General features: G+C 39.2%; 1 protein-coding gene across 4 annotated transcripts in view; it reads right to left on the minus strand.

The window, feature by feature from the left end:
- The window catches only part of HERC2 (HECT and RLD domain containing E3 ubiquitin protein ligase 2), a 238590-nt gene that overhangs the window by 111899 nt on the left and 100023 nt on the right, over positions 1 to 26668 (minus strand). For 3 of the 4 annotated variants that reach the window (XM_045795317.2, XM_045795318.2, XM_045795316.2), the window contains exons 24-37: positions 25440 to 25610; positions 24939 to 25042; positions 23728 to 23878; positions 21154 to 21368; positions 20744 to 20876; positions 20517 to 20644; positions 20235 to 20430; positions 11553 to 11686; positions 10838 to 11011; positions 10623 to 10759; positions 10352 to 10503; positions 9328 to 9519; positions 1724 to 1911; positions 412 to 604 (exon numbers count right to left, since the gene is read on the minus strand). In XM_045795317.2, the coding sequence (XP_045651273.2) occupies positions 412 to 604; positions 1724 to 1911; positions 9328 to 9519; positions 10352 to 10503; positions 10623 to 10759; positions 10838 to 11011; positions 11553 to 11686; positions 20235 to 20430; positions 20517 to 20644; positions 20744 to 20876; positions 21154 to 21368; positions 23728 to 23878; positions 24939 to 25042; positions 25440 to 25610 (2268 nt within the window). The remainder of the gene's footprint in view (positions 1 to 411; positions 605 to 1723; positions 1912 to 9327; positions 9520 to 10351; positions 10504 to 10622; positions 10760 to 10837; positions 11012 to 11552; positions 11687 to 20234; positions 20431 to 20516; positions 20645 to 20743; positions 20877 to 21153; positions 21369 to 23727; positions 23879 to 24938; positions 25043 to 25439; positions 25611 to 26668) is intronic. The other variant, XM_045795319.2, reaches the window with a different exon arrangement.

A 26668-nucleotide genomic window follows, 5' to 3' on the forward strand; every position in this document is an offset into this window, starting at 1 on the left:
CTCACCTCGGGTTTCTTTAAGACAATACAGTACTAACTCCATAATATTCCTAGTCCACCAGGCACTGGCTCACTACCTCAGACACAGGCTCAAAGCCAACCAAGAAGGTCCACCAGAGGTAAAGACATAGCAAGCCCTGCACTGCCAAACCATACTTCACTGTCCCCAAAGGGAGCAAGAGAGTCAAATCCAGCTAGGCTGCCAGTTACCAGAGCCATGCTTTTAACTCCTGCATCAGCATTACCCGGGGCTTATTTAAACTGAACCTTCAGGGGCAAGTCCAAAACTACAGACCACGGTCCACAGCTGAGTCCTAACACCGTTCTCATTCCCAGATGAAAAAGATGACCAGCTGTCATTAGCACACAGCTTTCCAGGTTGCCCCAGACTAAAGAGCCCCAAGGCACCGACCAGAGTCATCCTCTGTGTCCGAGTCCTCTGCTGAGGGCTGTGTGGAGGCCGGCAGCTCTGCTAACTTGAGGTCATACTTCCCCTCCTTCCCCATCCTGTAGGAGTTGGTGCTGCCTGTGTCCCACTGGACCCTGATCCATCCGTCCTCTCCCAGTTCACCAATCACACGGCCAAGACCAGGAGGAGGTCCATCCTGAGGAAGCCAAAACAAAGATTAGTTAAGAGGGCGTACACCTGTTTTGTCACACAGACAAAGCCTTTAAGGAATGCTATGTTACTGTGCAGACTTTGTGCCCACAGACTGCTCCAAACATGCACAGCTGCAACATGCACAGCTCACATCATTACCATAAATCAAACATCAGGAAATAACTTGCTTATGCTCCCTTACGAAAGAGTTAAGTGGGAAAAGCATCGTCTCGATTAGCATCCTCCCTAAGCCAATGCAGAGATGAGGCTTTCCAGTCTAGTCCTCGGGCCCTGTTCCTTGGCTCCCTCGATTTCGCACAGGGCTTCGAAACACCAGAAACCTGAAACAAGCACCCGCATCTCTTCCTTTCCTCTTATTCTTCAGTTTTCCCTCTGGAACCTAAAGTGGAAACTCCGACTCTCATTTCTATGAGTGAAAGCTGTTTTTAGGATGCTGCTACCTGTTATAGGACACTTTTGAGATGATTCTGATGAGGCCCATGCTTAAAAATGAGGCTGAGAAAACCTAGAGATGCCAAGAATGCTACCACACTGTAGGAAGGTGAGCACTGTCCTTCAGTAGTGACTATGGTAATGACACAGATACCAGCCCCCACAATCTCTACCTCGTGAGACCTGACAGAAGCTTGGGATTGATGTGCTGCAAGGAGAAACAGCCACTGCCCAACTGGAACACCTAAAACTGCAAGGTTGGGCACTTAATGGGCACATGGCCATTGGCTCCCAGAAGCAGCATCTGGGTTTTCCTGCCTCACAGCTTTCAGAACACAATTACTAAGATGAGGTTTGCTCTCTCTTGCTTACTCTTGCCCTACTCTGGGCTGCCCCTCAAATTGAGCCTGTGACAAGGAGTCTTTCTAAAAACAGCCGCCACCCTTTGAAGACCTGATCCTACCTGAGGTGCCCCTACAACCACTGTTACTCTCTATTTATTTTGCCATTCACCTGCCCAGGAACTAACTACATCACCAATACATCATCTGTCAATTGCATAGGCCCTAAGTTAAAGTAGTTATTTACTCCAATTTCCACCCACTGATAGCATCCAAGTAAGGATGGTGACTAATGTGTGGCTAATGTGTTTAAAATCAAATCTGAGTACCTGATCACCCCATTTCCAATCAACACCTCTCATGACCCTGGTTCCAATCTTCATCATGGCAGCCAGTTCTGGCCCTGAAACTGGAAGCTGCACAGGAGCCATTTCCTTCCTTGTCTCTTCCAAAACTGTAGCAGAAGCTCCTCGGGCAGAAGCATTCATATCCTCTTCAACGTTATCACAACTAGGACCTATCAGAGCATCAAACACAGCAGCTGAGCTAGTAAGTAGTTACAACTTCCTAATCTTAATACACTTTTTCAAAATTTATGAAGATAATTTTAAAGAATCCATCGTGTAACCAATACAATAAAACCATGAAGGATTTATTGATGAGAATTTAAAATGAGAACCAAATATATAAATATGTATCTGAAGATGTAAGATATAAAACAAGCAACAGAGACATTTGCTCTACTTCTAGGAATTATGCAACCCCCTCCAAAAATTTAAGTTAGAAAAACACTCACCACATATTTTTATTAGAATAGAAAAACAAAAGATAACCACCTAAATGTTTAACAATGAGAATCCAACAGTACATTAAAAGGATTATCCATCATGACCAAGTGGGATTCATCCCTGGGATGCAAGGGTGCTTCAACATTCACAAATCTATCAGTGTCTTAGATTTTATCCAGAAAGAAAAATTCAAATATCATATGATTCTCTCTATAGATGCAGAAATAGCATTTGACAAAATACAGCATCCTTTCTTGATTAAAACCCTTCAGAGTGTAGGGATAGAGGGTACATTTCTCAATCTCATAAAAACCATCTATGAAAAGCCTACAGCAAATATGATTCTCAATGGGGAAAAGCTGGAAGCCTTTCCCTTACGATCAGGAACACAACAAGGATGCCCACTCTCGCCACTATTATTCAACATAGTACTAGAAGTCCTTGCAACAGCAATCAGACAACAAAAAGGGATCAAAGGTATCCAAATCAGCAAAGAAGAAGTCAAAATGTCTCTCTCTGCAGATGACATGATACTCTCTATGGAAAACCCAAAAGAATCCACGCCCAAACTATTAGAAGTTATAGAGCAATTCAGTAATGTGGCGGGATACAAAATCAATGCTCAGAAATCAGTTGCATTTCTATACACGAATAATGAGACTGAAGAAAGAGAAATTAGGAAATCCATCCCATTTACAATAGCACCAAAAATCATACGTTACCTTGGAATTAACTTAACCAGAGACGTAAAGGATCTATATTCTAGAAACTATAAATCACTCTTGAAAGACATTGAAGAAGACACAAAAAGATGGAAAAATATTCCATGCCCATGGATCGGAAGAATTAACATAGTTAAAATGTCCATGCTACCCAGAGCAATCTACACTTTAAATGCTATCCTGATCAAAATACCGATGACATTTTTCAAAGAACTGGAACAAACAGCCCTTAAATTTGTATGGAACCAGAAAAGGCCCCAAATCGCCAAGGAACTGTTGAAAAGGAAAAACAAAGCTGGGGGCATCACAATGCCGGATTTCGAGCTGTACTACAAAGCTGTGATCACAAAGACAGCATGGTACTGGCACAAAAACAGACACACAGACCAATGGAACAGAATAGAGAACCTAGAAATGGACCCTCGGCTCTTTGGGCAACTAATCTTTGACAAAGCAGACAAAAACATCTGGTGGAAAAAAGACAGTCTCTTCAATAAATGGTGCTGGGAAAATTGGACAGCTACATGCAAAAGAATGAAACTTGACCACTCTCTCACACCATACACAAAGATAAACTCCAAATGGATGAAAGACCTCAATGTGAGACAGGAATCCAACAAAATCCTAGAGAAGAACATAGGCAGCAACCTCTACGACATCGGCCAAAGCAACCTTTTTCATGACACATCTCCAAAGGCAAGAGAAACAAAAGATAAAATGAACTTGTGGGGCTTCATCAAGATAAAAAGCTTCTGCACAGCCAAGGAAACAGTCCAAAAAACTAAGAGGCAGCCCACGGAATGGGAGAAGATATTTGCAAATGATGCTACAGATAAAAGACTGGTATCCAAGATCTACAAAGAACGTCTCAAACTCAATATGTGAGAAACAAATAAACAAATCATAAAATGGGCAGAAGATATGAACACTTTTCCAATGATAACATACAATGGCTAACAGACATATGAAAAAATGTTCAAAATCATTAGCCATCAGGGAAATTCAAATCAAATCCACACTAAGATACCACCTTACGCCAGTCACAATGGCAAAAATTGACAAGGCAAGAAACAATAATTGCTGGAGAGGATGTGGAGAAAGGGGATCCCTTCTACATTGTTGGTGGGAATGCAAGTCGGTATAGCCACTCTGGAAAACAGTGTGGAGGTCCCTTAAAAAGTTAAAAATTGAGCTACCCTATGACCCAGCCATTGCACTACTGGGTATTTACCCCAAAGATACAGACGTAGTAAAGAGAAGGGCCATATGCACCCCAATGTTCATAGCAGCAATGTCCACAATAGCTAAATCGTGGAAGGAGCCGAGATGCCCTTCAACAGATGACTGGATTAAGAAGTTGTGGTCCATATATACAATGGAATATTACTCAGCTATCAGAAAGAACGAGTTCTCAACATTTGCTGCAACATGGACGGCACTGGAGGAGATAATGCTAAGTGAAATAAGTCAAGCAGAGAAAGACAACTATCATATGATTTCTCTCATCTATGGAACATAAGAACTAGGATGATCGGTAGGGGAAGAAAGGGATAAAGAAAGGGGGGTAATCAGAAGGGGGAATGAAGCATGAGGGACTATGGACTATGAGAAACAAACTGAGGGCTTCAGAGGGAAGGGGGGGCGGGAGAATGGGATAAACTGGTGATGGGTAGTAAGGAGGGCACATATTGCATGGTGCACTGGGTGTTATACGCAACTAATGAATCATCGAACTTTACATCGGAAACCAGGGATGTACTGTACGGTGACTAACATAATATAATAAAAAAACATTAAAAAAAAAAAAGAAACTAACCAACTTTAATTATGGTACCATGCAGAAAAGAGGTAAGAACAGTAGGCCTGAGGAAGGGCTGTTTGCAAGGCAGCCCCTCAGTTGGCATCTGGGAACCTCGATATCAGGAGGGCTCCCACCCTTCCCTAACTGATAAGAGGCCTCACTCCTAACTGATAAGAAGCTTCGCTGTGCCTAAACTGTCTGCACAATGTGGTTTTTGCTGAAACCTGCTTCCCACTGGTGGTCTAGAACTTGCGTATGTGCCAGGCAGAGGTGCCAACTTAACCTGCCCCAGTGCAAACTCCAGGTGCTGAGTCTCTCATGAACTTTCCAGGTAGACAACACTTCACACATGTAGTCACAACTCTTTGCTGAGAGAATTAAGTTCTCCACGAGGAGAGGACCCATGTCAGTTTCTCCCAGACTTTTCCCATGTGCCCTCCCTTCACTGATTTTGCTTTCTCGTCTTTCACTATAGTAAACCTTAGCCCTCAGTGTGACTATATACCAAGTCTGGTAAGGCCTCCTCACAAATCACTGAATCTGGGAGTGGTCTTAAGGACCCTAGCACAGGGATGGCAGCAATGGGATTCTCCAGAACAACCCCAACTTGCTGAAATATTGCAAAAGGACTGTTTGGTAAAAGGAAGAATGAAGGTGTGGAGCATGATGAGTATTTGGTCCCTGATTGCTACGAAATCATCCGTAGTATAAAACAGAAGTTGAGCTATCAGCTACAAGAAGTAAAATTTAGGAACGGATTTTAAAATAGTAAATTGAACCCTAGGAGTCAGCATGATGGATCCCCTTGGCTGCTTTGGCCTTGCTGGCTAATGTGAGGGGGCACAGCCCTACTAACTCCTTTGGTCTTTGTCTGCTCTTCCAAAGGGAAGGAAAAGGTGCCCAAACATTCCCAAAGGTGGGCTTGGATGGGTCAAAAATGTACAAAGTTCATGATCCTCTCTTCTCCAAAACAGAGAAAAAAAGGTTATTCAATTCCCAGGGCTGGAGCAAAGCTTTAGATAAAGTAAAGCTTTTCCCCAGCTTTACTGGCGCAAAAAATATTCTTTTCTTCAGCCCAACCCAGTGGTGCCTCAGTGAGGCCCTAAGAAGGGCAGGGATTGCATTCTGGCTAGGATCTCCCCTGGCAGCTATAATGTTAACCCTGCAAATACCAAATTTACTGCAAAGGGTTTGAATACATTTGCAATAAGAAAAAAAGGGGATCTTTTTTTAAGTGGTTTTGTGTTTTTGTGGCTCTTTTGTATCAGGATGCATACATAAAATTAATATAAAAAATTATACACTTATAATTTCTTATACGAAAGAAAAATAACCCTGATCAAGGAAACTGGTAAATATAGATATGTATTGATGGGACATGACTCCGTTGCTTTCTGCACCCAGTAGGCAGGTTCAAATTTAAACTCTAAACAAAAGCCTCCATAATTAATGATTTGTGCTATGACTTTTATCTATTGGATTCTCCGGAAAAAAAGGGAGATAACATAAAAAGAGAGGCAATTTTTGAGAATTTTTTAAGCATTTTTTAATTGTTAATACGGTCTTAAAAAATCAAATGTCTGGCTCACAGAGGTTGATTTTTTTCTAGCCTGATGCATATTTTTGAATGGGTCATGTGGACACAAAGATTGACAAGATCAAAGAGCTTAGAGAAAGCCTTGCTTTTCGCTTGGGCTTGGAACACTAGCCTTGCAGTATCTCAGATTTCACGCAAAGAACATCATAAACCAATCAGATCTAACAGACATATATACATAAAACTCAAAAAGAGGAGGATATCCAATCTTCTTAAGGGTACATGGAACATTCTCCAGGATAGACCACATGCTAGACCATAAAACAAGTCTCAATAAATTGAAATACACTATAAGCATACAAATTATGTTCTCTGACAACAGAATGAAATTAGAAATTAGTAACAGAAGGAAAACTAGAAATCTCGCAAGTATATGGAAATTAAATTACATTAATCCCCAAAGGGGGGGAAATCACAAGAGAAATTTAAAAATAGTTTGAGACAAATGAAAACAAAAGCACAACATACCAAACTTATGGGATGCACAAAAAACAGTGCTAAGGTAGAAATTTATATCTATAAATGCATACATTACAAAGGAAGAAAAATCTCAAATTAGTGACTACACCTGGAGGAACTAGAAAAATAAGAGTACAATAAACCCAAAGTTAGTAGGAAGGAAGAAATAATAAAGACTAGAGCAGAGATAGAGAATTAAAAAACAACAACACAACAGAATCAACAAAACCAAAAGTTGGTTTTTTGGAAAATATCAACAAAATTGACAAACTTTTCAGTAGATTAAGAAAAAAGAGATGATGCCAATAACTAAAACCAGAAATGAAACTGGGGACATTACTACTGATTCTACAGAAATAAAAAGAACTATACGAGAGTATTATGAACAACTATACACCAACACAGTAGCTAACCTAGATGAAATGGATAAATTCCCAGAAACAAATTATCTGAACTGACTCAAGAAGAAACAGGAAACACGAATAGAACTGTAACAAGTAAAGACATTGAATCAGTAATCAAACCTCCCAACAAAGAAAAACCCAGAACCAGATGGCTTAACTGGTGAATTCTACCAAACATTTAAAGAAAAATTAATACCAATACTCTAACTCTTCTAAAAACAGAATAGGAGGCAACACTTCCTAACTAACTCTATGAAGCCAGAATTACCCTGATTAACAATAAAACTACAGGGGCGCCTGAGTGGCTCAGTCATTAAGCATCTGCCTTCGGCTCAGGTCATGATCCCAGGGTCCTGGGATCAAGCCCTGCATCGGGCTCCCTGCTTCTCCCTCTCACACTCCCCTTGTGTTCCCTCTCTCGCTGTCTCTCTCTGTCAAATAATAAAATCTTTTAAAAAAAAACTATAAAACTATAAAATACTGCTCAGAGAAATGAAAGAAGACTTAAGTAAATACAAAGCCATCACACATTCATGGAAAGAAAGACTTAATATTTGTTAAGATAGCAATACTCCCCAACACAATCTACAGATTCAATACAACCTCTAGAAAATCCCAACAGCTACTTTTTGCAGCTAGCCCTGAAATTCATATAGAAATCCTAAGGACCCCAAACAGCCAAAATAATCTTAAGGAAAAAAAAAAAAATTGGAAAACTCATTTTTTTATTTCAAAACTTAACACAAAGCTAGCGTTCACAACAATGTGGTACTGGAATAATGATAGACACATAGACCAACCAAATAAGAGTTCAGAAATAAACCAAAGTATTTACAGTCAAATGATTTTTGACAAGGGTGCCAAGACAGGAAAAGAAGAGTCTTTTCAACAAATGGTACTAGGACAACTAGATAACCAAAAGAAATAAAAGGAGTCCTTACCTCACACCATATTAAAAACTGCCTAGAAATGGACTAAAGACCATAAGAACCAAGACTACAAAACTTAAAAAAAGAAAACACAGTGAATAATCCTCATTATCTGGGTTGGCAATGGTTTCTTGAACATGACATCAAAAACACTAGTAACAAAAGAAAGATAAATTGGATTTCATCAAAATTTAAAACTTCTGTGCATCAAAGTAAAACACAGCCCACAGAATGGGGTTCTGGGTATCTTCAAATCATGTAATTGCTAATGGTCTAGTATCCAGAACATGTAAAAGATTCCTCCAACTCAACAACACAAAGGCAAATAACCTAATTTAAAAATGGGCAAAGGTTTTGAATAGAAATTTCTCCGACAGATATGCAAATGGCCAACAAGCATGTGTAAAAATGTTCAATGTCCTTACATTAGCAAAATGTAAATTAAACTACAATGAGAAACCACTTCACATCAACTGAGATGACCTCAATCCCGCCCCCCCCCCTTACAAAAAGGAAAATAACTGGTATTGGTGGGGATGTAGAGAAACTGGAACCCTTTTCCATTGCTGGGGGAGATGGAAAATGTTTCAGTGCTATGGAAAAGACTGGTGGTTCCTTAGCATGCTAAACACAGGATTACCATTCGACCCTGCACTTCTACTCCTAACAAAATAATTAGAAATAGATGTTCAAGCAAAAACTTATACACAAATGTTCCTAGCAGCACTACTCACAATGGCCAAAAGACAGAAACAAGCCAAATGTCCAACTACTGATGAAAGGATAAATAAAATGTAGTATATTCATATAATATAATATTTTTTAGCCATAAAAGGGAACGAAGTACTGATATATGCTAAGTGAAATAAGCCTGATACAAAAGGCTAAAAATTGTATTTCATTAATATGAAATATCCAGAATAGGAAAATCCACAGAGATAAAAAGCAGATTTGTTGTTGCCAAAAGCTGGGGGAGTTGGCAATCAGGAATCACCACTAAATGGGTATAGCTTTCCATTTGGGGTGACAAAAAGGTTAGGGAACTAGACAGTAGTGATGTTTGTACAACATTATGGATGTGCTTAATGCTACCGAATAATAAAGTTGTTAAAAGGGTAAATTTTATGTTATTTTTATTTTACAATTTAAAAAAAGTTTATAAAGAGAGAGAAAGAAGACATGAAGGCAAAATCTTGACATTTTCATAAATGACTTAAGGCAGTGCCAACTTACCAATAAGCCGAAGTGCTGTCTGTGTGAGGGCAAGTGTGCCAGAGTTCAGCAGGAGGTTCAGGTTGTTTGCACCATGCTGCAGGGTGAGCATACTGAGCATGACCAGGAGAAAGCGAGCCTGTGGGGTCGTCCCCAGGCTTGGTCCTGATGGATTCTCATTGGTAATGGTTTGTAGGGGGACAGGCTGTATACCTAAAAAGAATTGGCACCCACATAAATTTCTTGTGTGTGGATATAAAAACATACATGATGCAAAAAGCAGTAGCAATTTTATAAAATTTCTGTTTTTCAGTGGGTGTCCAAAGTGTATGGACATCAGGCAGCTGTGCATTACTTTGCAATAACCCTACCACCATTAATCCACATACAGCCATTTCCGATTTGCAAAACTTATCACACTGCTCCTCTAAATGTCCCTAGTGGCTTACTCATTTCATTTCAAACACAGCAGTCATAGTTCACTTCTCTTCCACAAGACTAATCCTAGCATTTTTCTGCAGGTACTCAAACTATCCAAGAAATTAAGTAGTAATACAGTATATACACTTTAGGGCATATGGTATCAGTGATACACATGAAAATGTTAAAACGTAAAAAAGCTTTATATTCCAATACTACAAAATTGTGTCTTCTGCTGAATTTTGAAAGTTTTGTTTAAAATTTGACAAAGCTTAAAGCAGCTGAGATTATTGCTCTAATGTAACCCTGAAATTAATACACTATATATTAACTAAATTGAATTTAAATAAAAAAATATTTAAAGATTATTTTTCTAATGTAAAGTTATTAAAGTCTTCTCAAAGAGCAAAAATCAGCATTTGCAAGTTTCTACAATATATAATTAAGAGCCAAACTATAAAATAATGTTAATGTGCTTCATTACTTATATTATAATTAATCATATTATATATTCTATATGCTATATAATAATTAAATTATAATTACATAATATAAAATAATGCTAATGTGCTTCAACAGCAATTTTAATACAGCCTTTTATGCATCAGATTTTTTTTTAACTCACCAAGTTCTTTAAATTTGGCATTTGCATCCATCAAAACATTTCGAATATTCTGAACAGCCCAAGCATACAGCTTGCCAAAAGTTACTTCCAGAAGCATCCGATTAAACGGTGGGATCAAATCAACATCCTTTAAACAATCTGTAAGAGGTTCCCTTTTAAACAAAGATAAAGAATATTACTTACAATACTGCCAGACTTTTAAACTTCAATAGAACAATGCTTTGTTGCCACAGTGTCCCTTAATTAAGAAACAAATGTTATGAAGTTTTACCCTATATCAATCCCCTCAGGAATAAGTCTTTGCCATCCACAGAACATAGCATACTGTACAGATGGAAGTAAGAAATTTTTGGTTGCCAGTTTTAAAATTGTATCTATCCCTTCCAGACGAACCTCTGCTCTCTCCAACTGTAAAATATGAATGCATACAGTTAAGCGTTGTGTATATTATTCTATGCAGAGAAGAATGTTCTTAGCAAATTTTACCTGTTTTAGTAGGCACTTTCTCATTTTTTCCACATCAACTGGCTCTTCCTTAAGGGCAAATTCAGTAATTGTACTGAGGAGTGCAGACTGTGGATAAAGACCCTGAACATTCTGCTTCAACCATTTGTATTTGTGAACACCTGTAACTGTACTCAACAGTGGCTGCCATTTATCCTGACAAAGGAAAACCGTTTTCACCATTAGTTTACCTTACTGATATTAATATGAGCTCTAAAACACTTACTCAAATAAAATATAAATAAATGCAAATAGGTTAAAATTGGTAAGATATTTTAAATTTAGTAATTTATGGCAAAAATAATTATGCAATAAATAGGCTTATAAATGAATTTATAATCTCTATACTTACATACCTTGGAAAATACATGGCATACAAAGTTAAATTATCATCCATATTAATAGCCTAAGACACCAAGACAGTTTATGGAGCAAAGTATACATTCAATGAATGAATGGTAAATGAATGATACAATGTACCACTAAACATAAAAGGGAACACTTTTCCAGCTATCAATCTGACCAGGACACCGTAAGTCAAGTGCATTAAGTGTGACTTGGAATGTCACCCATTCAGTAACCCACTACACTCTCTATCCTACAGATAATCAAGGACCAAGTGACAATACTTATGGGTTCCTTTGCTATGTGCTTTGTTTCTATTCAGCCAGCCTCAAAATCACAGAGAATACTTCACCTTAGGTGATTTAATTGTAATGGGTCTTTTGTCCACATTTATAGGACTGTGAGGCAAAATGCAAGCTTCTTCTAAATCACTCTCTTCATTTCCAATTTTTTCTTCATCATCGGTAGATTCTGGCTTCTTAGGAACTATGATTAAAAACATCATTCATTATAAAAATCATTTATTTAAACATAATTTTAAATTAAGATATATTAAATATGCATGAAGGCAAAGGACCTGAATATATTACTCAAACAAATATGTAAACATCACTGTCAACTAAAATGCTCAAACTACAAAAAGTAAAAACCACCATGATTACTTTCACATTACATTCAATAGTAACACTCTGCCACTTCACATCATGAATGAATGGCAGTGAAAGTGCTATGATGGGGCAGATGCTACAGAAAGGGAAGCCCAGGAGTCAGCAACCATTTTCTTAAAGGGCCAGATGGTGAGTATTTTAGTCTTTGCAGGCCATTCGGTATATTGCGAATATTCGACTCTTTTGTTGCATAATGAAAAGCAGCTAACTTTATTTATAGATTCTGCAATTTAAACTTCATATAATTTCCATGTGTCAAACATATTATTCTTTTGATTTCTTAAAAAACAATTATAAAATGCAAAACTGTTCTTAGCAGTAGGCAATAGATAGCAGCAGTACACAGCAAGCAGCAAGCTGCATTTGTCCCCAGACCACACCCTGCCCACTCTGGACCAGTGTAATGAATCTGTCACCAATGTGCAAGTGAATTAACTGGATGCGTTTTACTATGTTAGTCTCTTTAATTAGGGAAATTTCTATTGAATTTGCAATGTGATATGCACTGCTGCCTCTGTACTTTTGCTCCCTTTCAAGATTTTTAGTCTATTTCTTCTCAGCATATAATATAATAAGCAACATAATTAATAATACACCTGGGCAGTAAAATGCTACAACAGCAGGTCTGGGTTGCCCAAACCCTGCAAATTTCCAAGAAAGCCTGTTCCTTCAGCACTTTGCAAGCTCATGTGAACTGAGCTCTGAGTCCTTGGCATGTTCTGCCTGAGAAGAGTGTTTCTGGATGCCTGAGATCTGGCGCCATGTTTTCCAGTTTGACCACATAGTTTATGCTAAAGTGGGACTTATGATTATCACCTGTTTCCACTACAGAGGCTAGAGTCTTGAGTAACCGAGAGCAACCATGCAGGTGAGCAACCCTGGCTGGCATCCCTGGCTGACAGCGCTTCACACATGTTGTCTCTCACTGCTGAGAGAACTAAGCATGGCTCGGTGCAGCTCCACTGGAAGCTTAGGCCCAGTTTCCATTGAATTTCCCTCAATGCACCTTTCCTTCTACCAATTTTAACTTGTATCCTTTCACAGTAATAAACCGTAACTGCGTATAACAGCTCTTCTACGTCCCATGGAGCCATACCAGTAAATCATCAAATTTAAGGGTGACCTTAACACAGCACCAGTAATATTAATCATTTATAAGTTACTTAATTTTCGTTAAAAATAAAAACAGCTTCAGAGAGAGGAAAAAAGATGGCGGAAGAGTAGGGGACCTTTTTTCAGCTGGTCCCCTGAATCGAGCTGGATATCTACCAGACCATTCTGAATACCCACGAAATCAACCTGAGACGTAAGAAGATACATCTGGATCTCTACAAACAAACATCTTCCGCGCTGGGTATCGAGGTACAAAGCAGGAAACCGTGACTCTGCGCACAGGTATCGGAAGATAAACAGAAGGCGGAGGGAACCGCCACACTCAGGCGCCAGGAAGCAGAAGTCTCCTGCACTGAGGAGCGGGCCAGACTCAAGGACCGGTAGCCACCGAGAAAGCAGACTGAAACCGGGAGTTCGGGAGTGTGCGCGGGAACCCGGGGCGGCTGGCGGTTTTAGAAGCACAAAGGGCAGAGACAAGCCGGCCCTGGGAACAAGGACTGGGAGAGCAGCTATGGGGCACACAATCCGGGACGCTGTGGGTTTCTAGCAGCACCAACAGAAACGGAGTTAGAGGGGCCACGAGAGCTCAGTGAAGAGCAGACTGCGATCTCTCTAAGACAGAGGTTTGGATACGGTCACTGCTGCTCTGACCCTCGGAAGAGCCATAGAAAGCCACTAGGGAAAGGCGCCAGAGAACAAAAGCCCGGAAAAACCGGTTAGCACTGTGCCCATCCCCCCCCCAAAGGGGACAGGGCAACTCTACCCAAAGAGGGTTGCCTGAGTATCAGTGCAGCAGGCCCCTCCGCCAGAAGGCAGGCTGAAAAAATATGAAGCCCGTGTCCCTAAGGTCCCTATAAAACAAGTGCACACTGACTGGGTCCTGGTCAATAATTTGGGCTCTGTACGTCCCCTTAACCACATCTCAACAGAACAAGGAGGAACCCCAAAAAAGGAAAGAAACAGAGACTGTGGCCTCTGCCACAGAACTAATGAATATAGATATAACCAAATTGTCAGAAATGGAGTTCAGAGTAACAATGGTCAAGATGATGTGTTGGCATGAAAAAAATATTAATGCAAATATTAACAAGAATATAGAATCTCTAAGGGCGGAAATGAGAGCGAATCTGGCAGAAATTAAAAATGCTATGACTCAAATGCAGTCTAAACTGGATGTTATGACAGCCAGGGTAAACGAGGCAGAAGAACGAATAAGTGAGTTGGAAGATGACACGATAGAAAAGAAGGAAAAAGAGGGAACATGGCTTAAAAACCTCCAATTTCAAGAATGTAGATTACAGGAGATTACGGACTCAATGAAACGTTCCAATGTCAGAATCATCGGCATCCCTGGGGGGGTGGAGAAAGAGAGAGGTCTAGAAGAGATATTTGAACAAACCGTAGCTGAGAACTTATCTAATCTGGAGAAGGAAACGAGCATTCGTACCCAAGAGGCAGAGAGGACCCCTCCAAAGATCAATGAGAACAGACCAACACCACGTCACATAATACTACAATTCGAAAATCTTAGATCCAAAGATAAAATCTTGAAAGCGGCCAGGGGGAAGAGAATCCTCACCTACAGAGGGAGGAACATCAGAATAACGTCACTCCTGTCTACAGACACCTGGCAAGCCAGAAAAAGCTGGAAAGACATATTCAAAGCACTAAGTGAGAAGAACATGCAGCCAAGGATCCTTTATCCAGCAAGGCTGTCATTCAGATGGATGGAGAGAGGACCTTCCAAGACCGGCAGAAACTGAAAGAATATGTGATGATCAAGCCAGCCCTACAAGAAATATTAAGGGGGGGTTCTATAAACGGAAAAAGACCCCAAGAGTGATACAGAACAGAAATTTACAATCTATAGAAACAAAGACATCATAGGCAACAACATTAAAATCATCTCTCTCAATAATCACTCTCAATGTGAATGGCCTAAATGCTCCCATAATGGCACAGGGCTGCAGATGGATAAAAAGACATGACCCATCCATATGCTGTCTACAAAAGACCCATTTTGTAACTAAAGATACATCCAGACTGAAAGTGAAGGGATGGAGAACAATTTTTCATGCCAACGGACCTCAAAAGAAAGCTGGCATAGCAATTCTCATATCAGAGAGACTAGATTTTAAACTAAAGACTGTAGTTAGAGATACAGAAGGACACTATATTATTCTTACAGGGTGTATCCAACAAGAAGATCTAACAATTATAAATATCTATGCCCCCAAAAGGGGAGCAGCCAGATACACAAGCCAACTTTTTTTTTTTTTTTAAAGATTTTATTTATTTATTTGACAGAGAGAGACAGCAGCAAGAGAGGGAACACAAGCAGGGGGAGTGGGAGAGGAAGAAGCAGGCTCCCAGTGGAGAAGCCTGATGTGGGGCTCGATCCCAGAACGCCAGGATCACACCCTGAGCCGAAGGCAGACGCTTAACGATTGCGCCACCCAGGCGCCCCCACATGCCAACTCTTAACCAGAATGAAGAGACATATAGATAATAATACGTTAATAGCAGGGGACCTCAACACTCCACTCTCAACAACAGACAGATCATCTATGCAGAAAATCAATAAAGAAACAAGAGCTTTGAATGACATACTGGACCAGATGGACCTCATAGATATATACAAAACACTACATCCTAGAAATACAGTATACTCATTATTTTCGAATGCACATGGAACTTTCTCCAGAATAGACCATATACTGGGTCAGAAAACAGGTCTCAACCAATACAGAAAGAATGAGATTATTCTCTGCATATTCTCAGACCACAATGCTTTGAAACTGGAACTCAATCACAAGGGAAAATTGGGAAGAAACTTAAACACATGGAAACTAAGAACCATCCTGCTTAAGAATGATTGGGCAAACCAGGGAATTAAAGAAGAACTTAAGCAATTTATGGAAACCAATGAGAATGAAAACACATCCATCGGTCAAAACCTTACGGGACACTGCAAAGGCAGTCCTAAGGGTAAAATACATAGCCATCCAAGCCTCACTCAAAAGAATAGAAAAATCTAAAATGCAGTTTTTATATTCTCACCTTAAGAAGCTGGAGCTAGAACAGAAGAACAGGCCTAACCCATGCACGAGACGGCAGATGATCAAGATTAGAGCAGAGATCAATGAATTAGAACCCAGGAGCACAGTACAGCAGAACAACAAAACTAGAACCAGGTACTTTGAAAGAATTAATAAGATCGATAAGCCACTGGCCAGACTTATTCGAAAGAATAGAGGAAGGACCTAAATTAATAACATTATGAATGAAAGGGGAGAGACCAACACCAAGGAACTAGAAACAATCATTGGAAACTATTATCAACAACTATATGCCAATAAATTAAACAACCTGGAAGAAATGTATGTCTTCCTGGAAACCTATAAACTACAAAGACTGAAACAGGAAGAAACGGATTATCTAAACAGAGCGATTAATCGTGAAGAGATTGATGTACTCATCAAAAACTCCCAAAAAACAATACTCCAGGGCCTGACAGATTTCCCAGGGAATTCTACCAAACATTCAAAGAAGAAATAATACCTATTCTCCTAAAGCTGTTTCAAAAAATAGAAACAGAGGGAAAGCTACCAAACTCATTCTATGAGGCCAGTATTACCTTCATCCTCAAACCACGCAAAACCCCATCAAAAAGGAGAATTACAGACCGATATCTCTGATGAATATGGATGCCAAAATTCTCAACAAGATCCTAGCTTAGGATCCAACAGTACATTAAAAGGATTATCCATCATGAGTAAGTGGGATTCATCCCCGGGATGCAAGGATGGTTCAACATTTGAAAATCGATCAGTGTGATAGATCACATCAACAAGAAAAGAGTCAAGAACCATATGATCCATTCAACTGATGCAGAAAATGTATCTGACAAAATACAGCATCCTTTCCTGATTAAAACGCTTCAGAGTGTAGGGATAGAGGGTACATTCCTCAATTTCATAAAAACCATCTATGAAAAGCCTACAGCGAATATCATTCTCAATGAGGAAAAGCGGAGAGCATTTTCCTTAAGATCAAGAACACAACAAGGATGCCCACTCTCGCCATTACTGTTCAACATAGTACTAGAAGTCCTAGCAACAGCAATCAGACAACAAAAAGGAATAAAAGGCATTCAAATTGGAAAAGAAAAAGTCAAACTCTCTCTCTTCGCAGATGACATGATAGTCTATATAGAAAACCCAAAAGACTCCACCCCCAAATTACTAGAACTCATAAAACAATTCAGCAATGTGGCAGGATACAAAATCAATGCTCAGAAATCAGCTGCAATTCTATACACAAATAATGAGACTGAAGAAAGGAAATTAGGGAATCAATTCCATTTACAATAGCACCAAAAACCATAAGATATCTCGGAATAAACTTAACCAGAGACGTAAAGGATCTATACTCTAGAAACTACAAATCACTCTTGAAAGACATTGAAGAAGACACAAAAAGATGGAAAAACATTCCATGCTCATGGATCGGAAGAATTAACATAGTTAAAATGTCTATGCTATGCAGAGCAATCTACACTTTCAACGCCATCCTGATCAAAATACCAATGACATTCTTCAAAGAGCTGGAACAAACAATCCTAAGATTTGTGTGGAACCATAAAAGACCCCAAATCGCCAAGGAAATGTTGAAAAAGAAAAACAAAGCTGGGGGCATCATGTTGCCTAATTTCAAGCTATGCTACAAAGCTGTGATCACAAAGACAGCATGGTACTGGCACAAAAACAGACACATAGACCAATGGAACAGAATAGATACTCCAGAAATGGACCCTCAGCTCTATGGTCAACTAATCTTTGACAAAGCAGGAAAAAACATCCAGTGGAAAAAAGACAGTCTCTTCAATAAATGGTGCTGGGAAAATTGGACAGCTACATGCAAAAGAATGAAACTTGACCCCTCTCTCACACCATACACAAAGATAAACTCCAAATGGATGAAAGACCTCGATGTGTGACTTCAGGAATCCATCAAAATCCTAGAGAAGGACATAGGCTGTAATCTCTTCAACATCGGCCACAGCAACTTCTTTCATGACATGTCTCCAAAGGCAATGGAAACAAAAGAAAAAATGAACTTGTGGGACTTCACCAAGATAAAAAGTTTCTGCACAGCAAAGGAAACAGTCATCAAAACAAAGAGGCAACCCACAGAATGGGAGAAGATATTTGCAAATGACACTACAAATAAAAGGCTGATATCCAAGATCTATAAAGAACTTCTCAGACTCACTACATGAGAAACAAATAATCAAATCAAAAATTGGGCAGAACATATGAACAGATACTTTTCCAATGAAGACATACAAATGCTAACAGACACATGAAAAATGTTCAAAATCTTTAGCCATTAGGGAAATTCAAATCAAAACCACACTGAGATACCACCTTATGCCAGTTAATATGGCAAAAATGGACAAGGCAAGAAACAACAATTGCTGGAGAGGATGTGGAGAAAGGGGATCCCTCCTACATCGTTGGTGGGAATGCAAGTTGGTACAGCCACTCTGGAAAACAGTGTGGAGGTCCCTTAAAAAGTTAAAATTTGAGCTACCCTATGACCCAGCCATTGCACTACTGGGTATTTCCCCCAAAGATACAGACGTAGTGAAGAGAAGGGCCAGATGCACCCCAATATTCATAGCAGCACTGTCCACAATAGCTAAACTGAGGAAGGAGCGGAGATGCCCTTCAACAGACGAATGGATAAAGGTGATGCGGTCTGTATATACAATGGAATATTACTCAGCCATCAGAAAGAACGATTACCCCACATTTGCAGCAACATAGACGGGACTGGAGGAGATTATGCTAAGTGAAATAAGTCAAGCAGACAAAGACAATTATCATATGGTTTCACTCATTTGTGAGACATAAGGAATAGCAGGGAGATCGGTAGGAGAAGGAAGGGAAGAATGAAGCGGGATAAACAGAAGGGGGAATGAACCACGAGAGACTATGAACTCTGGGAAACAAACTGAGGGCTTCAGAGGGGAGGGGGGTGGGAGGATGGGCTAGCCTAGTGATGGGTATTAAGGAGGGCACATATTGCCTGGAGCACTGGGTGTTATATGCAAACAATGTATCATGGAACAGTACATCAAAACCTAAAAATGTACTGTATGGTGACCAACATAATAAAAAATTAAAAATAAAAATAAAAAAAGTCAAAATAAAAGTAAAAAAGCCTTTTTCATACCTGGAAAAAAAAAAAAGTTTCAAACTTCACACAACTAAATATTTAAACCCAAAACAAGAAACTCTAAGAGGTGACAATGTGGGCTCAGAATCCGTGGAGGTGATGGCTGGGTGGTGAGGACATCATTCCCCCTCAAGCTGAGGTGGCAGTCTCCCAAACCTGTGCCTCTGCTCAAAGGGATCTCAGAAGCATTCCGACCATTATTTCCTGACCTAGAGCATCTCTAGGACTTAGACAAATTGTTGTGGCTTGAGAGTTTGCTCAAGAACAATCAATTCAGGATAGCTTCTAACACAGCTTCATCTTTCCTGACATCATTGTTCATAATGTCCATCCAAAACTCAATAATTTAAAAAAAATTCAGTAATTAATATTGTTTAATAAGCTGATCTGTAAATAAATCAGTATAATTCATAAGAATACAATCAGAAATTTCTGTAGACATGTTTATAATCACAATCAAATTCTAAAGTATTTTATGTACTTATATTCAAATTCTGGTTATTTAATGCAAAAAGTCTTTTCCATATCCCAGCAACTGTTTAGCTGCTTCCTGAAAATATTAGTAACTCTTCTAGCTACTTTTATAACTGTTCACCATGTATAAGAATACTCAATATTTCCAAAGAAAAACATTTCTTTACAAGAATGGCAAGATTAACTGCAAAATTAAATGTTTCCATATATGTCATTTACCAGGACAAGTGATAAAAAAATACTTCCTTTTCCCCATCAATTAATAAAGCTGATAGTACTTACCTTTTTCAGTATCAATATACTAGTTACCAAATCATAACACCCTCAATCCCAATGTTGCCTCATTATCTGATGTCTTGGAAAAATAAAGCAGGATCTGTATATTTAATCATAAATACACATAACGAATATTACGACAGTTGTGGAAATCTACATGTACTGACCAGTAGTGAACAGTTTCACTCAAATCACAGACTCAATGATATGGGAGCAAAGCACACACTTTGACAGCACTTTCCTACCTTTTATGTTCTTACCTCTCTTTTTCCTTCGTTCTCGAATTATCTTCTGAGCTATCCTCCTCCAACGGGGCAAAGAGCTTAACAGTTTAAATTTGGACATTATAGAGAGATCATTACACACTGCAGGTCTTAATTCATTAAAGAGGAATCTCAAACGTTCGATGACTGGAGCGCAGACTTCCTTGTAAGAACGACCCTGTTCTTGGTGTGTCTACATAGTTAAATACAAAAAGACAACTTAACAAACATTTTACTGTCTGCAAAGCTACAGAAGAAAGAGAATATAAATGTACTTACCTTAATGAGTGAGCATTTTGCCTGGTAGACAACTCTACAAACATCCACTACTGATTTAGGCAATGTTCTGTGCTTTACTTGCTCAATACCAAGTGTTCCTGCATGAACTAAAGATAATGCCACGTGACCTGTAAAAGACATTTTTAAAAAGGGTCAGGGTAAGAATGAATGCATATTGCATGTCAGTCAAAAAATGTATAGTATAGCTAAAATATCAAGCTTCATACCTAAATCTTCATGCTTTAAAAGGCAACATAAGAGCAAGCGGCCAACCTCTTCCACAGGATGCTCAGGAGGAAATGTGATTGGTGTGGTCAAGTGACACTGCCTACAGTACCTTTCTATTTGACATAGAAAGTCCTGTAACAGAAACAGGTGGAGGTAACTTCAGAGCCACACTAATAGGCCATCATGAATTCCAAACTACATGCCAAAATTTCTGATGCACTTGCAATCAGCAATGCTTCTAAAACATCACTGGCATATTGCACCGAACCAGCCTCTTACCTCAAAACCAGCCCCACAAATAATATGTAAAGTCTGTGCTAAGCCAATCAAAGAACATGAAGATGTTCATTCACACATCAAATTCCTAAGGTAAACCAAAGGACACTATGTGTGGGAAGGCCTCACTCACCTTCACATTGTGATCCTGGATGTTATTATCAGCAATAGCTTGCAGGAATGCCTGGGAATGGTCGCCCAAGGCCCGTCTGTGGGAGCAGAGTCGGGACTTGCTGACTGGAGTGCCCCCAGGAGAGCTACAGTGGTCCTCATCTTTCTCCTCATTGTAGCTATAGTGAATCTGGCTGGTCTGCAGGCCTCCAGAAAAGATTGATGACTGAAGCCACTCTAGAAAGTGCATATGCAAACATTAAAAAGAAACTTGAGTGCACTATTCAGAAATAAATATTGAAATAAAAGATAACCAAATAGCTGATTTACAAGGAGAAATTTAGCATCATTCATATTAAAGAGTCACATCTAACATATTTACAGAGACTGGCTTTTAATTCCTATATCTACAGGAAAACAGGTAATACTTCTGGTTCTTCATTACATCTTAAGCATAGCATCAGAACACAGTGTAATAGGGGCGCCTGGGTGGCACAGCGGTTAAGCGTCTGCCTTCGGCTCAGGGCGTGATCCCGGCGTTCTGGGATCGAGCCCCACATCAGGCTCCTCCGCTATGAGCCTGCTTCTTCCTCTCCCACTCCCCCTGCTTGTGTTCCCTCTCTCGCTGGCTGTCTCTATCTCTGTCGAATAAATAAATAAAATCTTAAAAAAAAAAAAAAAAAAAGAACACAGTGTAATAGTTTCAGTCCAACATTTACTTAGATACCTGGTCAAGCATGGAGCTGACAGATTCCATGGATACTGTGTGAAGACTGGGGTTTTACATTCTAACAGGGACAGCAGCATTTGGGCAACATTTACACAAGTAATCATTCAACCTGAACTGGGGTAACTGTATGCTACAAAGTACTACAGTGGGTATAGCAGCTATTTGAAGATTCAGTAAAGGATTTGCTGTGGAAATGACAACTGAGCTGCAATCCAGATAAAGACAAAAACACTGAGCACCCAAGCAGGAAAACAGCACATGAGAAGGGATCTACAAAGAAAAACATGGTGAGGGCAGGCCACGTTTCCCTAGAGCATTAATCCAGCAATAAAAATGAGTGACTACTAGACATACAAAATGGGATCTTAGTAAGAGACAGATCCTTGGGAGACTGGAGATCCAGTGGACTATAAAGGAGACCTGTGTGAGGCATGGCCAGACCCTTAAGAACATGCTATTCCTCAGTGCAAATGTGAATGCTCATTCTAACTGGAGTAAAGGTTCACCAAAAAAATGAAGAGTCAGTTTGTACATTGCTACAAATTTTTTTCAATGACTTGTGTTGTCAAAATAATCCTCCAAAACCCAAGCAATCAAATCTGGGATGTACTCATACTCAACATTCTTTTACTAGAAATTTAGAAGTTAGAGCATTCAGGAGCCTTCTCCAAGGTGCCACACTAACTCTAAAACACAAATCTGATCATGACCTTCCCTGATTCTCTACATTTAGAACTCTCTTTAATCTCTCAAAGATACTGCTCTAAAGGTGCCCTGATGCCCTACAGTAGATTAGGCTCCCTCTACTAAGGCCCATAGCACCTTCTGCTCTCCTCTACTCTGACTCTTCCCATTTTCCACCCTCCTTGCTGATTTAGAAGAAGCCTATCTTCCCCACAGTACAAGTCTCTGAGGGAGAGGATGAGTCCAAACTCCCCTCCCCTTAGAGGCTCAGCAGGCAGCAAAACGCCCAGCATGCACACCAAGGGCTTGCTCCAGAAGGCTGGGCTGACCAGATACCATGACCATCCTTGCCCCCAGCCTTCTCTCCTGACAATGCACATGTACAAGCAACTGGAAGCCCTCCTTTTTTCAACAATGCCCCTCACAAACATGTGTTTCTGCCCAGAAGGTTCACACACTCAGTTTGCTGGGATTCCAATTTCATGATTCCTCCACCTCTGATGGGGCTTTCCACCCCATCAGAACCATTTACAAATGTCTCCATTTTATCCTCTATCACCCTGTGTACTGATCTATTATAATGTCTGGCTTGTCATCACACAAAAAGCACCTAAAGGCAGATTTGTGTCTAATTCCACGCCTAATGTATTGAGCACCTAGCAAGGTAACTCATAAGCATTTACTCAATAGATGCTTGCTGGATGGTTGGTAGACAGACAGATACAGAAATATACAAATACACAAAGAGAACTTTACTACATCTTATATGGAGAAATTTTACAACTTTCGGTGATTAAAAAGGTTGCAATCCCAAAATTGATTTGAGTCTAGAAAAAAAAAAACAATCCTCAAACAAAATACTATTCCCAATAAAAACAGCCAATCCATGTCACATGGAGACAACAGCCAAGTTAAGCCCACCTGTCACAGGAGGCAAAAGTAAGAGCATGCACAGAGCTGATCTTCCTATGCACCTGTTAGCTTCCTCTGCTGCCACGGGTCATGAGAGCAAATGAAAGCCACTAATATCTGTTTTTATTTAATTGGCTTAGTCTCTTAGTCTCACTATCCTTATTTTTACTCACCAACAACTGCGTTGATTCTTCTTCTATTCTAAATGGCACTTACATCTCAGCTAAAATAACTTGCTAATCTGTTAGCAGAAAGCAAAATTTTTCTTACTGGCACATTCGATTTCAACCGGAGACAGTGGTGTGCTCATAGCTAAATAGGAAGCATGTAATCCGAGAAGCAGGCCCAGATTCCTCTCTGTGTCTATCAGAGGTGAAGAGAGACTTCCCAGATCTGGTATGGTAACAACTTCTTGGTCAGGCTTGGAAAGATAAATTTCATCATCAGTCTGAGAAAATAGGGTTAATTAAAAACATAAAACCAAAAGAGCAACAGCTTATATCCCTAAACAAGACAAAGTTCCATCAGGAAGAGAAGCACATGTTCTGGACACCCTCTTTCTACATCCTATTATAGTTAGCTCATGCTGCTGCCAAAATAACAGAAGATATAAACCACGTACACCCTATAAAGCAGACAGTAAACACACAGGTCTACTGGTGGTAAAACCTAAGCTCAGATAAAAAGTTAGCTGGAGAATTCCTTACCAAATCAAAGAGAAGTTTCCAGAGTGACTGTATAATAATACTTCAGAAAATATTCTGAATTGTTACATGTATAAATAACCCCCAAAAAGACAAAAATATGACAAGGATTGCTGTGAGTAGTGAACTGTGACCACATAAGTGGAAGAAACATATTTATGCTAACAAAAAGGAAACCCAATTAGAGAAGAGCTCAAATGAAAATAAACTTTGCCAGTCATATTAGATGATAATTTACAAGCAAAGTCAATCTTCCCCTTCATGAATGCTTTAAGTACTACTACCCATGTGGCACTTAACAAATTTTATTACTTCTGGATCCATACCTGGACAACCAATCCCAATATATAAATTCCAAAGCTCATGTATATGTAGGACATATTTCTATTCTAAAGAATTATGCTACGAGATAGTTCTTCCCAAAAAATATATCTCAAGATAGTAAGCCACTTCAAATTTCTACATAAGCTTACAATGAAACTGTAAAGACCAAAGGTTAACTTCTTTTCTGTGTGTGGAAAAGTGTCCACATTTCTTACAAATTAACAATTTTTAAATTAATTTTTCAAGACTAGTACTTCATAAATCTTAACATGAATAAATGTAAATTCACTTATAAAAAAACCTCTAAAGGATCTTCACATGTGTCACTTAATGACATCCACCCCCACCAAAAGGCCCAGCTACCACTACTTCAGGGCAAAAACCACCTATCACAAATATACAGAGAGGGTCTCCCCTGACGTCCACCGTGATGCCTACTGCACATAGCCTCACCTCCAGATACTGGCCAACACAGAAGGCATGCATCGATTCCCGAGTGTCTTCAAACTGCAAAGCAGCTTCCAAAGCTACCACTGGGTCTTCCCCAGCAAACTGAGCTAAAACAAAAAAGAACAAAAGCAACATTACTTCAGTGCAATTTGCCTAGACACTTATAGTAGAAATGTCAAGAAGGAAATAGATAAGGCTGGTTAACTCCAAAGTGAGGGTTACCAAAGTATAATGATCTTTCAACCTCTCCCAGAGCTGCCTGGGCCAACTCAGACTTGAAACAAGTTCCAACAAGTGTTGAAACAAACACACACAAAAATGCATAATGATGAGAAATTCTTCAAATGTGCTTGAATTCACTGATAGGACAGACAACAAAGTTACAGCAGATTAAAATGTGTGGGGGCTGGAACAATACTCAACTAATCACTTAAAAGCCAAATGCTCTACTCAAAATGGCACATGCTACAACTTTTAACCATGAAGTAGAAAGTGATGCCTTACCAAGAATACTATTTCCTGTTAATGACTGTGTCTGGAAGTCCTTTATATCATACACTTTCCCATCAATCACCGTCCAGAAGCCTCCATCTTTATTGTGGTTCTCCAAATCAGCTTTACGTATCTGTGTCACCTCCTCATTATTTCTACAGTTCTGACCTGTAAAAAATGACTCTGTATATACAGAAACCAAAATCAATGAATCAATAGATCAATAGATAAAACAACTAGAACAAATCACGCAAAAGGACTACAAAGGGAAATAGACAAATCCATAACCATAATGGGAAATTACCACACCTCTCGCTATAACTAATATCACAAACAAAAATTCACTAAAAATATGGTATGATTTATAAAACAAAAACAACATCACCTGAGTAGCATGAATAGCAAATCTGACCATATACCAGGCAATAAAGCAAATCTGAAAAATTTTAAAGAAATAAAGCTACAGAGCATATGCACTGACCACAATGCAGTTAAATTACAAATAGGTAACAAAAATAAAAATTCTCTACATATTTGAAAATTATAAAATATAAGTCATCTAAAATTCCCAGAAAAAAATGACTATGGAAAAAAATAAAATGAACGATAAGGAAATTACTATAGATCAACACTTATATAGCTAAATATATGTTTGAGGGCATTTATAGTTTTAAATATATATAATAGGAAAAAGGAAAAGCTAAAAAGTAAATTAGTAAATATCAAATGAATAAAACTTTAGAGTTCATAATGATATGAAAGAAAGAAAAGGGAAGGGAAGGGAAAAAATGAAGAAGGGAGGGAGGGAGGCAGAAGAGAGGGAGGGAACTTCACTGGTCACCTTTAGAAGTACTAAGACATCAACTCAATATTTGAAAAATGATAAATGGAGGTCACTGAGGAGGGGAATCAAGCTAGGATCATGTCCTAGCTATGCAAATTGTACCTTGTGCTAACCAAACAGCTGAGGGCAAGGTTACTAGGGGATATTATAGAGGACAGACTGTATATGAACTCTCTGGTCCATGTGAACAGAACCGAAGGTGGGGTCACCCTGAATCACAGGCCTCGGAAGCAATGAAACAAGAAGCACACAGCATGACCTCAGACACACACTAACCAAACTGAATCCAAATCTGCATCCAAATCTGCATCCAAATTTCATCAACCCTATATATATAAACCAGCTGTTTAGAGAGAGTATAACTGATAGACATTAGACTAAAATAAGAGACGGCAAT

This window comes from Ursus americanus, chromosome 28, assembly GCF_024610735.1.
Source record: "Ursus americanus isolate L20-20 chromosome 28, mUrsAme1.1.p, whole genome shotgun sequence".
NCBI lineage: Eukaryota > Metazoa > Chordata > Mammalia > Carnivora > Ursidae > Ursus > Ursus americanus.